Here is a 16,768-nt window from a genome sequence, read left to right on the forward strand (position 1 = left end):
GATGGATGTTTAGGTTATATTTTATTTTTGTTTTCTTTTACTATTAAACATAATATGGTGAATTGTCTCAAATATATATCTTTGCTCACCTATTAATTATTTTGTTAAGCTGAATTCTTAGAAATGAAACTGGTAAATTCCTAGAAATGGATCAAAGACTGTACAGATTTAAAAGTTTGATATGTATTTCCAAATTGCTCTCTAGAAAACTTTGACCAGTTATGATTTCATCAATAATATACATCTGCCCGTTTCCCTGTTGCACTCCCAACGCTAAGAATTGTTAGTGCTGAAAATTTTTGCCAAGATGACAACCAAAATATCTCTTATAACATGAATTATTTGAATCAGGTCCATATGTACTGGCAATACTTATAACTACCTTTGTGTACCACTAATCCTTTAAAAAAATTGCACAAGATAGCAAGCTCTATTATTTTTTTCATGTGTAACATAGTTGGAAAATCACTGTCACTAACATTATTTATATAATTAGAATATAATGATTCAATCTTTTTCTAATAAAACATAAAATCTTGGACTTCTTAAATGAAAACATTATACTTCTCTAATGCTGAAAATTCAGATTGTGTGTGTTTATATATGTATATATATTTGTGTGTGTGTGGATATATATGACATTATATATGTATCTCTGTGAGTATATAAAATTCATCATACTTTATTGCATTAAAATTTTGATTTGCCCTCCTTATCATTGCAAATAGATAATTCCTACATGGACAAAGATGAGCATGGTTCATCCTCTGAAAGTGAAGATGAAGCACTGGGTAAATACCATGAGGCCTTATCCAGAACACACAATTCCAGACTACCACTGGCTGATTGTAGACAAAAGAACTATACTTGGGAAACAAGACAAAAATATAGTCCTCTATCTGCAGAGTATGATGGATACAGTAGTGAAGCATCAATAGATGAAGGTAAGACAGGCTAATTATTATTATTTTGTTTAGATGACAAATTAATAGTATTAGATTATTTTTCCCTAAAATTCTAGGCATCTGTGGTTGCACAATAAACAAAGTAGCCCATACAGTAGTCACAGTTCTGGGAATATAATTTATACAAATTCAAATGTTTGTACTCAAGCCATAAACCAAAAAACCCAAAAGCAAAACACTAAATTAAATACAATAGTAACACTAGCTCTCTTTCTACAATGAACATATGCCTAGCAAGCATGAGATGTGAATATGTTGTTCTCTCAGATGGAATCAGTTCCTAAACACCTGTTACAAGAACTGATGATGGTCTAAGTATCGAAGAGTGTTGAATATGATTCCAGTGTGTAAATGTATGCTCCTTCGTTCAATATGGCCCCTAAACATGAGCCAAATACTTCATGTGGCACATAGCAGAAGAAATGATGGTCTCTTCTGTGAGGGAGGAAAAATTGTCCTCAAATTTATTGAGGCTAGTACTGTATTATGGTTTAAGGATGATTTAAGGAATTTTCAAGGATTATTTTGACTCTGATTGATTTGTCTTCTGTATTGACATTAACTTTAGAACTCAACCTATGTAAGAGATACAAGTCCACTCTCACATGTTTTTATGTCTTTCTATAAGAGACATAAAAGAGGTTTTGCCATTAATTAAAGCATATTTATTTCCACATTCAAGTAAGTTGTTCATGTGCTTGATACAATATATGCCTACTCATACAGTAATTATTATCTTTATACCCAGATCTGAAAAAAGAACAGTGTATCTTAGACAATGTTTTTTTTATTTATTTTTATTTTACAGAACACAGACTGTCCTTTATTTAATAGCTGTGGTTTGTGTTTTAGGGCCTATTACGATTGATGACTTAAAGTTTTACCTCAGTACATATAGTTGTCAAAGGATCTGCATCATCTTTGTTTGTAATTGGCTTAATACTAAGTAAAGATTGATATACTTCCTTTTTATCTCTACTTCCTTTTTATTTCTATAGGTATAATAAGAAATTAATCAAATACTGAGTGATTACTATATAGAAAGATCATTATGTGATGCTAGTGAAGAAATAAAAAATATTGGACATGGACTTCACCCTCAAAACAACGTTTCTAGGAAAATAAGCTATATACTTGCAAAGATAACTAATGCAAAGCACTAAAGCCAGTTCCCAACTTAGGTACAGCCAGGCTCATGAATAGTAGAGCAGAAAGAGAATGGGGTGTGCAGCCTAACCTTGTTCACATTCTGGCTCTAGGACTTAACATATTCACTGTGAAACCTTGCTAGTAGAGTTAATTGTTTATAGGATTTTATTGTTCTATTGTGTCTAAAATGTGGCTAATACCTTCCTGATAGGGTTGTCATCAATATTAAAAGATGTATGTGTCAGTTTTTAGCATAGTGTCTGACACCTGATAGGTAAGTAATCAGTAAATAATAGTTGTAGATGAGAGCAGTGAAAACAGGAGGCTGATGGTAGTGAGTAGTCATGAACAAGCCGAGTTTGTAATGTGTGGCCCTAGACACTTCCGTTTTTGCAGCTTCCATTTAGGATTTTTATTCTTCCCTATTTATTCCTCCTTTTCCCTCATCTCCTACAATTCTCTGCTTGTTCCTTGTAGTCCTGTTACTCTATTATGGCTCTGTGAGAAGCATAACCTCAGTGTCTCTTCTGTTCTTGCCCTAACTCTAGAACTGGTTGGTGAAAGTGTCCTGGAATCACTTCGTCATTTCGAGACCCATCTGTACTTTCCTACCACTTCTACCCTACTGCAAATTATTTGCTAAAACATCCAGGGTTGATTGATATTAGGCATTCTGAAATTAGATCTATTTATTTCTTAAACATTTGTTGAAAGCTTTTTATGTGCCGTACTAGATACTATGGATTCAAAAAAATGAATAAAACAAGCTTGTTTCAGAGAGCCCACAGACTGAAGCAGGAAGACCATGAGTGTATGTATAACATAATGTGATAAGTGGCCTGTTAGTTTCATGAGCACAGTATTGTAGAAATGCAGAGGAGGTGCTTTGGGAGGTGGGGATATGGAGAAGTCTAATTCAGTCTTCAGAGAATAGGTGAAATAGACTTAAGTGAGAACTATTTCAACAACCATGGAATGGTGATTGCTTGAAAGTAAAAGAGTGTATTTCAGTGCCTTTAATTTAGGATCTGTGTTTGGAGAATGGGCACATATTAGGATTGAATGCTGTGCTCAGTAGTTTGGACATTGTCTTATAGGAAATATAGAGTTCTGGAAGATTTTTAACACAGACAGTGTGTTAATACTTTTAGATCAATGTATCCAAGAAAGATTATTTAACTACTGTAACAGAAGATTAATTGGAGGTAGGAGCTCTTGGAGGCAGAAAAGACCAGTTATATAAACAGTGATGAAATCCTCATTGGCAATGAATTTAGGGATAAAGAATTCATAGATTTAGGGATGGTTTCAGTATATCTTGGTGAATGACTGTTTAATGAGTGAGGAATCAAGATTTTTGTTTAGTTTAGAGAGCATTAGAGAAATAAGTTTGTGGGAGGAGATAATTTAGGTTTGGTCATGCTAAATTTGAAGTGTCTGTGGAATATCCAGGTGGAGGTGGACATTCTTATTGTTAAAATGCTGTCATGGGGATTTAGGATGGGGAGATGACCAAGTGATAATGTAAGGTACAATAGACTAGGAGGTTGGATTTTGTGTCATAGATTATTGCTATTGAAAAATCAAAGATCACTATGAGCGATTCCATGGAGGAGGGGAAGAATGGGAGAATTTGATTGGAGAGGGAGATTTCAGAGCTCAAGATCTTAGGGAAAAGCAATTTCAAGTGATAGTAAATTCTGAACATGCGTACAGGCAAAGATGCAGATGAACTACATATAAAATGCTAAAAAGTTTTAAGGAAGGGAGTGAAATACCATCTGTTGGGGAATGTGAAAGAGCTTCAGAGAAAATGGCATTTGGCCTCAGCTTTGAAGAATGGATAGAAAGTGTGTGAAAAGAATAAATAGAGGTATTTTTAGACAGAGGGAACTTCACAAATCCAAAATGAAAAGTGGTAAAATGTAGGGAATATTTCAGGAACAGAGAGAATTCTGCTTGGCTCCAACATACATGTATATGAGGCGTGATCAAAGAGTACAATTTAAATTTAAAAAATTTATTACAGTAAAAGACACATTGCCATTAATTCCCCTCAGAATACTCCCCTTACTTCGAACACACTTATCCCATAGTTTTTGCCACTTTCTGAAGCAGTTCTGGAAGTCCTCTTTTGTTAGTGTCTTTAGTTGCGCCTGTCGTGGCTGCCTCGATGTCCTGAATCATTTTGACTTTGGGGAAGAGCCAGAAGTTGCATGGTACCAGATCCTGTGAATAAGGTGGATGAGGACATACTGTAATGTTTTTATTTGACAGAAACTGCTGCACCAGAAGCGATGTGTGACACGGACCCTTTCTGTTGTGATCACGAAATACAGTAAATGCTGCTGCTGAGTGCAATCCAATGGAAAGACAGGGATATTCAGTATGGGAAGTAAGGCATCGAACCTTAGTAACAGTGTGTGACAAGTTTCAACTTGTTCGGTGCAGTCAGTTGGGTATGAGCTATGGTTGAGAGAAGGTGTGTTTTAAAGTGTGCCCTAAATCATTTTCCATCACAACAGCACTCCATGTCACACATTGCTTCTGGTACGGCAATTTCTGTCAGAAAAAAACAGTATGATGTGTCCTCATCTACCTTATTCACCAGATCTGGCACCATGCAACTTCTGGTTCTTCCCCAAAGTCAAAATGAGCATGAAGGGTAAACGTTTGAATGAATTCAGAACATGGAGGCAGCCATGACAGTGCAACTAAAGACACTCACAAGAGGACTTCCAGAACTGCTTTAGAAAGTGGCAAGAATAATGGGATAAGTGTGTTTGAAGCGAGGGGGAGTATTTTGAGGAGGATTAATGGCGATGTGTCTTTTGCTGTAATACATTTTTTTCATTTAAACATTTACTGTATTGTTTGATCACACCTCATATATGATAGGTAGGATATTTAAAAAGTTGGAAATGGCTATGGAGGTTGAAATGAATGGGGTTAGGGAGAGAGGTTTTCAGATCATATGTACTTAGAGAATAGAAACCATGGGAATGGATTAAATTGATGAGGGAGAATATGTGGAGAGAAAAGATCAACGAATAATTTCCTTTCATTAACAGTAGAATTAAGGGTGTCCCTTAAACAGAGAAGAGAAGTTAAAAGCAATAAAGTGGAGAATCAGGAGAATGTTGTAGTTTACCAGCCATGGAAGGAGACTTTTGAGTACTGCAGAGAGATTGGGAAGGATGAGAATTCAAACAAGTCCCTTTGTCCAGTAGAAGTTGACCAATAACTTTCAATTAAAGTTTTAATTGCGTAAAACAAGAACTTAGACTGAATGTTATTAAAGAGAAAATAAGTGGTAAGAAAATATGCATTTGTTGCCTACGCTTTCTTACCAACTACCCTCTCTTTATCAACTTCCAGAGACAAGAAAGAGAGGTAGTTGAAGCGTTTTGTAACCCAAGTGTTCACCTTTTCTTTCCCACCCAACAATATTGTGTTTCTGCAAAAATAAGACCTAGTTGAACAATCAGCCCTAATGCGTCTTTTGGAGAAAAATTAATATAAGACCCGGTCTTATTTTACTATAGTACCCTGTTTCCCCAAAAATAAGACCTAGCCAGACAATGAGCTCTAATGCGTCTTTTGGAGCAAAAAATTAATATAAGACCTGGCATTATATTATATTGTATTGTATTGTATTATTATATAATAGACTGGGAAAGAGATTTTATAATATTATATTATAGATTGGGTCTTATATTATGGTAAAATAAGACAGGGTCTTATATTAATTTTTGCTCCAAAAGACGCATTAGAGATGATTGTTTGGCTAGGTATTATTTTCAGGGAAACATGGTATAAGACCGGGTATGATATAATATAATATAATATAATTATTATAATGTAATGTAATATAATATAATGTAATGTGATGTGATATGATATGATATGATATAACATAATATAATATATAATATAATATAATATAATATAATATAATATAATATAATATAATATAATATAATATATACCAGGTCCTATATAAATTTTTGCTCCAAAAGACACATTAGAGCTGATTGTCCAGCTAGGTCTTATTTTCGGGGAAACACGGTAGTACCCTCCTCTGGTATATATTGGGGAAGGAGGAGGATTTGGTTAAAATATACATTTGAGTCTCCACGAGGTGGTTGTGTCTGCATAGGTGATTCAGCAGAAATATTGCTCACTTTATGGCTGGTCTCCTAAGAGGACTACTGAGTACAGTTCTCTTGGTAGGATTTATTCATTTTCCTGAGGTACAAGTAAAGGGATGAATAGAGCAGATTAGATTTCTCTTTACTGCTCTGACCCTGTATTTGGCGTATTATTTTTCAAGTTCATAAAAATCAGACTTGACAAATGTGGGTTGACGTAACTAAATGAAAGGAAAAAATAATTTTAAATACACATTTTTTTATATGACATACTATTTCCTCATTAGTGTGGTAAGGAACTGTAAGTGTATTTCTCAGCACTGAATAATTCCAGTAGAGAAGTTTTGGAATAGCCAACATTGGAAACATACAAGAATAGAGAAGAGTCAGGGAGGGCTAGAGATTAGGAGAGACGAGAGCAGGAGAACGTTCTGGGCAGGTAGTAAGAACTGCTATTGATTGAGATCCTTCTGTGTGCCTGACCCTGCAAGTGTCTGAACACATCGTCATACTTAATCTTCACTGCAGCTCCTTGTGGTAGCTAAGATTATCCCCAGAAGAAATTTTAAATTGAATACGTAATGTTTAACCTAAAGTCACACCGTAAGTTATAAACACTTGTCAAGTCCACTGCAAAATGAATGTTGGTTTAGCTTCTGTTAGGTCAGCACTGTGACTTTAATATCCTCCCGAAGTCTGTTTCATTCATGATTAACCCCTTCAGTTGAGTCCTTTACAATAGTTTGTATATTGTAAGTCTGAAATACAGGGATTCTAGAAAAAGCAAGAAAATGTGATGGCATATTTGTTGATCAACTTTTCTCCTCTAGATGGCCATATTAATCTTCCATTTTTTTGGAATGACATAAGAAAATTGTCTAGGAAAAATAAAATAATGTATCAAATTTCCTTCGTTAATAATTTTAATTCATTTTTGCTATGTTCTTAAAACTAAGGGCATTTTCTGATATGCTGTCTTACTTTAGGTAGTGCATATCTTGTTTAAGTTAGTAAGATAAACTAACCTGAAATTCCATTCATGCTAATTTATACTTTCCATTTTTATATTAGATAGGAAAAGCCCATTGAAGATGATATTATATGAAGAGCAAATTTAGTAAAATTATTAGAATGTCTTTCTATTATTTATAGATTTTCTTTTTTAATTCACCAAAGAGATTACCAAGTTATATTTACATTTTGTGGCATAGCTATATTATTAAAATCATATTATTTTGGGGGTGAGTTAATTTAAAATGCTTTTAGAAAATAATTTCCAGTATCACTTATGTCTTAGGGTATGTAATACATTTATACATATACATACATACATATATATGTAAATGTATGTATATATATTTAGACACACGCACACGACACGTGTCATTCTTATATGGCTACTTTACAAGTTCCATAATTTTGATACTACTTTTTTTTACTAGTATAATTTTGTTATCATTTTTAATAGTAAGATAACAGCAGTAAATCAGCTTTGTTCAGTAGGCAAAACAACTGTAACCAGTTGAACCATAAACCATTTTGTCCAAAATTGACTCCCAGGAGCAAATATGTACAGGAAAGCTAATCAGACCTTTGCTCTTACTGTATTTTGTCACCAGGGACACTATTTTGATATCTAAGTGCCTCTCTTTCCTGGGCGCCGCCTGGTTGCGTATGCAGGTCACTAGATCTTAAGGTTTTACAGATTTTTATCAACTTATTCCCTTTGTAACATTGTTAGTGACTAGCTGGTAGTGTTCTTGTAAGATGGCTAATGACAGCGTCTCCAGCCCTCTGCCCTGTCACAATGGCAGCAGAGCTCCCACTCCTCTTGTGGACTGGCTGGGGTGATGCCATGTGGAACATCAGCTGACCCAGAAACCAAGGCATCAGGAATTACGGTGGTGTGGGCACAATAAATACCTGCTGGACTTCAATGTCCATGAAGTATATTCTTTGTACATTAGATGATCCAGTGTGTTGGCTTTTAGCTGTCGATGAAACTATGTATCACAACCTTTCCCTTTCATATTTGCTATGGGAAAGCTCAGAGGTGAGTTTTTTTTGGGTTTTTTTGTGTGTGTTTTTTGTTTCTTGGTTCAATCATAGTAACTAATTCCTCAGTGTCTTTAATATACATACATACATACATATACATACACTTATATGTAAATGTATGTATATATATTTAGACAATTTCTAATATAACAATTTCTATGCTCCTTCCAATGTTTTCTTCTTTTCTTTTTTTCTTAGTTTCAGGTATACAAAACAATGTTAGACATTTACACCCCTCACAAAGTGATAACCCCCGAATCTACTACCCCTCTGACATCAAGTATAGTTGTTACAATTCAATTGACTCTATTCCCTACTTTAAGTGCATTATAACTGTCTTATAAAGGTAGCTCTATTAATTTGCACAATTTAAGCGCAAATAAATCTATATTTTTTAGTTGCTTTTAACACAAAAATATTTAGTGTCTTAAAATAGTGAAAGTTATATATATTAAATGGTTTATTTAGACTTTTGTTAAACTTTTTCTTTGATTTCAGTTTTTTGTTCATGAACATTTCTCTTCTGAAAAATTCTTTATTGTGTATGTGTGTGCTTTAAATATGGTCAATTTGAAGAGAAACTAATCTTGAAGCCTTGTCCTGCGTCTTTGTGTCTTGGAGATCTTTCTGTGTGATGAGATCATTGCTCCCAGAAGTGTAAACCTCTTTTATTGTGCTACTTTTGCAGTCCACCTCTGATTTCTAAGATGAGATAGATGTGTTTGTGCGGTTTAGGTAAAGGTATAGCCTGCTGGGTAAATGAATGAGAAAAAGGCAACACCTGTGAGCAGACACTATGCCACGAGAATACCGTGCAGGGAACAGAGAGCACCTGTGTAAGAAGGGCAAGGCATCCCTTCCTCCAGGTGTAAGATTGGGCAAACCCACCACGGGCCGAATTTCTGCAGCGCCTCAGGCAGGTGCCTTTGGCATGCACAGACTGCATAGCCATGCACAGTGCCCCTGAACATCAGTGTTTTTATACTTTCAATTGCAAAGTAAGTTGGTGAGATTGCTGGGCTTTCATGGTGAACCTATAGAAGGTCTTCACAATTTGGGGGGGGGGGGCGGGCAGGAGCTGTGATAACTTGTCTGATAGTGGGTGAGTAGAGTAATAGAAATTAAATGATAGACATTAAAGGTATCCTACTTGATTGATTGTAAAACTGACATCCAGAGACATGCGATTTTACTGAGACCATGCAGTTCATTAGTGGCAAGACTGAGGCTGTGTTTGTAACCAGAGAATAGGTCAATGCTTTTAAAAAGAACTATTTAGTAACCAAGTGAGTAAAAAGTGATACACTATAAGTTGAACATGGGGTGTATCCATTGCTAGGGGTTGAGACACGGCTGGTAAGTGGAGGAATATTGTAACTGCCATCAAGCAGTACTAGGACATGACACTTCATCACAGGTTTCGGTTAGCAAAGCCTATAGGAGATGGATCTCAGATACATTTAGGAAGCAGTACATAGAATCACAAACAAACTGACAAATAGTTTTGTTACCTGAGGGCAACAGTGAGTGGTTTAAACTGACTAGTGTAGCTGTATTAACTGTACGTTCAAGCCCACCAACAAGATAGATCTTGTAGAAAACGATCCCTAATGAAGGAGACAACTCTATTCGTACTCCAGGATGAGAGATAATCTTCTTAAGGGGATAGAATAGAAAACGTGGAGCTATATCTAAGGACCTAACATGGCTGTTAACTCTGGAGCCTCGGAAAAACTCACTGATTTAGAGTGAAGTGGAGAGCCAGGGGACAGCACGGCGGGGAGGGCCGGAGATGAAGGAGCCCTCAGGCGGAGGGATGCTTGTTACTGTGGCTGCAGTAGCATTTCATTTTACTGTCTTTCGTGCACTGCTAACGTGTTTGTATAGAATCCGTAATTTCCTCTTCACAGAAATCTTGTGGTTTGCTTAATTAATTAATTACCATGTTTCCCAGAAAATAAGACCTAGGTGGACAATCAGTTCTAATGCGTATTTTGGAGCAAAAATTAATATAAGACCCGGTCTTATGTTATGTTATGTTAGATAAGACCCGGTCTTATTTTACGATAAGACCAGGTCTTACTGTAAAATAAGACCGGGTCTTATATTAATTTTTGCTCCAAAAGACGCATTAGAGCTGATTGTCCGGCTAGGTCTTATTTTCGGGGAAACACTGTATGATCCCAGTTGTTTGAAAAAACAGCAGCTTAGAGGAGAATATTAGCATGCCCAGTTTATACAGCTGGAAGAGCTGGAAGGCAAATCCAGGTTTAGTTGATTCCAGAGCTCAGGTGCTTGTCCACATCAGGACTCTCCTACATAGTATAAGAACAAAGAAACTAGTTTTTTTTTTCCTTTTGAGAATGCTGTCCCATTGTTCTAAGAGAATTTCCTGACTACTTTGGCGACTTAGGAAAAGGAAGAACCATACAACTGAGAAATAGCTGGGGTTTTCATCTCAAACTCAGATGTGAAGCACTTATTATGCCTGCTGTACTTAGCAAAAAACTTGGGCAGGTTTTCTGCAGGCTGTATAGAGCAGTAAGACCCTAGAGAAGGGGTCTCCAAACTGCAGCCCGCGGGCCAACTGTGGCCGCAATCCATTTTTAATGGGCCCGCAGCAAATTCCAAAAATATATTTAATTTACTTAAATAAACCAGGTGAGGCAATACGTACTCCACCTCGAGTGAGTGACCCGGCTGTTTGTGTATTTTACCGCTTATGGCTCTTGGTGAAAAATGTTGAAAAAAGTTTGGACACCCCTGCCCTAGAGTTGGTATGCAGTTCTTAACGTTGGGACCCAGGACAGAAAGTTTGGGGGAAATACTAGTGACTTCTCACTTTATCTCCTAGGCTTGTTCCAAAAAAGCCAGAAGGGGTTTAGTGAGATACTACAAAAGTTCACCATGTCAGACTCTTGTTAGATTTCACTTAGATAAGGGGAGAGATTTTAGGAGTTGGTTCCCATGGGAAGTATTCCAGTTACCTAGAACACAGACATCTATGACAATCCTGCTGTCACCTGAAGGATATCACAGCAAGAGCAAAAGGGTCTGTACCAGCAGCATGCTGCTGCGTCACCCCTTGGCTTTATTCAATGTTATTTTCAGTGCCTTGGCTGAAATCTTGACAGTAGACCTCTCCTTTCGAGTGTGTGATGGAAGGTTTAGGAGGCCCCACCTGGAGTTGCAGTCTTTCAACAGCCTCAGCATAGTTAAGTGTGTCGCTGTCGTATGATACACAAGTCGAGTTTCAGGAACAGTAAGAAGGAACTGTTAGGACTGTGGTAAGCTTAAACTAGCCGACCGATAAAAAGCCTGCCTTACCTTGTGATGGACTGGGGGGATCCCACTTACACAGTAAACACAGAGAAGTGAATGGCTTTCCCTCATCTTCGTACCACCCAGAATGAACCATCATTATTTTCATATACTTTCTTCCAGAAAACTTTTATGGTTATAATTTTTAAAAGTTTACAGAGCTATACATGAGTGCATTTTCTTTCAAAAATGTAACCTATTAGAGAGAGCCAGTGTTTCCTTGTCTTGAGGCCCTTCCCCCTTTCCCAGAAGCAGCCTTGGTTACAAGCTTGGTATCTAGCCTTCCAGTCCTGGTTTTCCTATTTTATGTACACATGCAAAGTGTTCATAGAAAGGATACTTTGAGGTGTTTTAAAACTTTTGTAAATGGTTTCATCTTAGGCCCAGGGAAGGAGAGAGGGAGAGAGGCAAGGGGGAGAGAGAGAAAGCAGTGGACTTGGGCTCTGTTGAGCTGCCTATGTTTGCATCCTTACTCCGCCATCTTCGTCTTTGTGCCAGTGTTTTCTTATCTGGGAAATGGACCTGGTGGTAATAAATATAATACCAAAGCAAGCTAATATGTACTTACAACAGTACCAGTCACTGAACACATGATAGGTGAGGGTTAACTCTTGTTTTTATTAATAAAATTAATATTATTATGCCAGTGTCAGCTAGGCATTCAATTTGTTTGTGAAACTCAGCAGAGTATTAAAAGAGGGTACCCTGTCTAGGGCATCTCCCCAGCTTCAAATTGCCAGGCTTCCATGAGATTCAGCGCATTATGGCAATGCTGCAGTGCAACAAGAAGACAGTGCCTGCAGTGACTGCATTACCACCTACCCCTCTGCAATCCTTACATCCGTCAGAGGCAGTAAGTGCTATCTAGAGGCTGCAGCCGCCATAAGGATGACGGGCTACAGCTACATGAGGGGCTGTAGACAGGCAGCTGGTAGCCATAACCTAGGTAGACCAGATGGACGGTGAGCATTTTTCCGCTGGGGTGCCAATGCTTCTTCCGGTCTGGTGTCTGAGCGAACATATAAGGACAGGTACTGGAACACTGCTGGGTGTGGAGGCAGTGCTGACGCAGGGCTCCTGAGGGAGATGGATAGGAGGCCTTAGGGCAACCCTCTAGAGGCCTTGTGGTTTCCAGGAAGTGGGACTTGTAGTGGCTCCTTGCTTCGGCACCAACCAGCCTCAAAGAAGTTTCCAAATGCAGAAACCGAAGCTACAGTTGTACTATATGGCTGAGTGTCAGCCCTGAACTGGTTATTGATGATGGTTTCACTTTTAGTGAAATAGGTGAAGCCTTATAATTGACCAAAGCATTTTTTCCTAGAGGAAGAATGTGTGTTTCTGTTTATATGTAATATATGAATGTTTAATATTTATACTGTTAATTGAGAGATGTCTAGCATGTAAGTGGAAAGAAAAGTAAGATGCCGAAAAACTTGTGTACTATACTATTTTTTAACTAAATAATAGGGAATATGTTTCTGTTTGCTTATATTTTAAAACAATGGAAGGATACTTTAAAATATAGTTACTTATAGGAACTTTAAAATATAGTTACATGTGAGGGAGGGAATGGGGAAGAGGGGACAGGGATGGAAACTGGACCTCTGACAAACCTTGTTTTATATAATTATAAACCAAAATTAAATTTAAAAACATATTCCCTGAAAACCAAAAGCACAGTGAAACAAAGGAGCAGTTAACCGAACCATGCAGAAAGGGATGTTTAATTTTTTTAAACTACAAGTTGGGTTGATAGAAGGATGTTGTTACTCTAATCCAAGTGGCGTGTCATGGTTGTCTCGACTGCAGTAGGAGCAGTGGGGATAGAAGTGGGGAGATTTGAGAAGTGTTTTACAACAAGGATCATCAAATTCTCGAGTCATTATTTGGGGGTAACAGGAAGTGAAAACTCTAGGATAGATTCCTGGTTTTTTGGTTGATCAATGAGGATGGTATGAGGAAAAACTAGGATAGGATTAAGGATTTGGGGAACATTTTAAGACAACGTTGAGATATCCTCTTAGAACTATGTCAAGTTGATAGTTCACTGTATGAGTCTGATTACTCAAAGAGTAAAGATCTGGGCTAGAAATAGGAACATAGGAAACATAACGCTATAGACGATATTTAAAATCAGGGACTCCATTTTAGTAATGTTTCCTTATTATAGACTATACTGCAATCAAACCTGCATCACAGACTATTCCAGATTTTTTATTAGGATGATATTGAAAAGGTAAATTTCAGTACTGTGGACATGGAATGTGTGTTTGTGTTTTAATATTATAAAATATTGTACTCCTTTTGTATTGGCTTCTCCATTTAAAGCAGTTCCTCCTTCTCTGGGAACTATCTATCATTTTTAGGGGTGGACCCCAGCAACTGTGTCTGTATTTCATGACCTTACCTCTGTGGCTGTCGTTGGTCGATCCCATGTTCTAAAAACAAAATGCATTAACTTCTGTTTTTGGGTCTCAGGAGGGGTCCTGGTTTATGCCCTTTTTAAGACTTAGTTTTTCAGCCATTTCTTAGATCAGGTGACATATCCTTGCATTTTTCTTATACATTTATTTTCTTCAACACACTGTAGTTCTAGTTGGTTTCTGTTGCTAATGACTATAGAAATGTACATACGGGTAGAGACCCTTGTTTTACAATCTGAAGCTCTGTAATGAATTTAGGTAGTATTTTAGATCCTTTAGAAATTTCACCTCAATTTTTCCCCATTTAAAGTCGTTTGCTGGCATCTGTTGTTCAGTGGAAAGCTTCTGTTGCTTAAAACAATCTTTTAGTGAATCAAGGCCATAGGAATCTCTTGTTTCTGTTTCAGAACTTAACGGTGCTGTTTCTAGGAAATGTGATGTATTTATTCCTTCTGGATCTAATAGCTATTAAAGATAGCTAGCTGTTCAGATATTTTTATTGTAAGGGTGAAAGTATCTTAAAGTTTTCCCCTTCTTTGGAATTTCCAGAAAGTGATTCTCTTTAATAATAGTTCATTTTCTTATTGAATACTTGTAAATTTTTTTCACACAGTTTAGATTTTAAAATAACAGATACATTCAGTGCTACACACATGTGGTTGAAAGTTTCTAATATAGTGGAAATGGTGGAAGTTAATTTTATTAGCGTAAATTAGTGCACAGTATATTTTTTTAATGTATCGTAAAACTTTGTCAAACTGAAGATTTGTTTATTCAAGATAGTGCTAAATACTAAGTAAATGTTTTTCCCAAATTAATTAGGTTTCTATTTAAAAAATGGGTGCTTTAAATGCAGTTAATTTGAAGTTCATTTATTTTAGAACCTTACGTTTCAAATTAACACATTTTAAAATTTGTAAGTTTAGTATACTGTAAGGGAGGACATAGTGTGTGTGTGTGTGTGTGTGTGTTGCATTCAGATACATTGAACTTTAAAAACAGAAAGAATACTCTTTTCTATGAGGTGAAGTCTTTGAAAAAAACTTCCTCTAGCTATTTCATGTCTCTGAAGTAATAGTAAAGTTACATTAATAAACAAGCATTTTTACCAAATAAAACACACTTCTCATCTTCCTGAACTTTGGTTTTAAACAGCATTTAGATGAGCTCTACCCTCTTAATAATTTTTTTTTAAAGATCTCCTGGTTTGTTCTTACCACAAGACAAAACAACATGGGCACAAGTAAACTTTTGGAGGTGATGGATATATTTATTAACTTGATGGTCTGATAGTTTCATGGGTATGCACATGTCCAAACTCATCAAATTGTATGCACTAAGTATGTCCAGTTTTTGGCATATCAGTTATACCTTAATAAAGCTGTTAAAAAATAAAAAATAGTAGAGTGGCATTTGGAGGTACTATTTTGGAGGTAATAACTAGTAAACTGTGTATATGAAATCAAAGGTAATAATAAATGAGTAAAATCATGTTAAAACAAAAACTAGTTTTAACTTTGTAAGTTTTCAAGAACTATTTAATATTCTTTATTTCTATTCTAAGTAGAACATATTCTGTATGACTTTAGAAATTCTAAATCTTTAGAAAATTATATTTTAATTAATCTTCCAATATTTAGCAAATTTTATTGTATGTTCTATTTGTCCTTGGGAAAACATTTTTTTATATTTTGTTTGATAAGATAAGTTACAAAGAAAATTACTTGATTTATGTTAATAATAATTACTAAAATATATTGAACACATTTTTCCCTAATTTTTTAAAAAGCTTTTTTGAGATTATTTTACATGTAAAATTTACTCATTTCAAATGTATAATTCAGTGATTTTTAGTAACTTTACTGAGTGGTACAACTATCACCATAAATCATTTCTAGAATGTTTTCATTTCCTAGTAAGATCTCTCCTGCCCACCTACACAGTTACTCCTCACTCTCACCCTCAGTGTCAGGCAGTCACTAATCTACTTTCTATGAATGCGCCTGTGTGTAGTATTCTGGACACTTCATAGAAATGGAATCCTACAATATTTCATCTCGTGTGTCTGGCTTCTTTCACTTAACACCATGTTTTTGAGGTTCATCTATTGATGTAAACGTGTCAGTAGTTTGTTTCTTTTTATTACTGAGTTGTATTTTGCTGTAGCAATATACCACATTGTCTCTCTCCAGTCATGTTGATGAACATAGAGCACGTTTCCGTCACTTAATATTACAAATAATGCTGCTGTGCACATTCACGTGATTGCCAGTAACTATGCTAAGATCGTGAGTGCATTCACACACTTAATCTTCACAACATCTCTATAAATGAAATCGTATTACAGATGAGGAAACTGTAAAATTACAGTGGGCCCAGGATTCAATCAGGCAGTCCAATTCTGTTTTTAATCACTGTTTTTTCTACTCTAATGAATCAATTAATATATCGATTGATATAAATAATGATTCTAACTAATTTAGATCCACCATTATATAGTCTTTTAAATCCAGAATTTAGGTTAATGTTGTGTTTTCATTGGATTTATTACGATTAGAAATTTTTATGAAAAGAATAAAGGTGGCAGGTACTTTGCCAGATTCATCTTAGTTGGCCTGGCACCTGTTGAAGAGTATAGCACTCAGAAAGGTAGCCTGTAAATGTGTATTGAATTAATGTAGCCAAAAAATAAAAACATTGT

The 16,768-nt window shown here is 36.0% G+C and overlaps 1 protein-coding gene across 2 annotated transcripts in view; it reads left to right on the top strand.

Moving 5' to 3' along the window:
* Positions 1–16,768, top strand: part of SYT14 (synaptotagmin 14) — a 181,926-nt gene that overhangs the window by 65,129 nt on the left and 100,029 nt on the right. For both annotated transcript variants that reach the window (XM_081026789.1, XM_081026790.1), the window contains exon 4: positions 729–944. In XM_081026789.1, coding sequence (XP_080882915.1) covers positions 729–944 — 216 coding nt within the window. The remainder of the gene's footprint in view (positions 1–728; positions 945–16,768) is intronic.

This window comes from Rhinolophus hipposideros, assembly GCF_964194185.1.
Source record: "Rhinolophus hipposideros genome assembly, chromosome: 19".
Classification (NCBI taxonomy): domain Eukaryota; kingdom Metazoa; phylum Chordata; class Mammalia; order Chiroptera; family Rhinolophidae; genus Rhinolophus; species Rhinolophus hipposideros.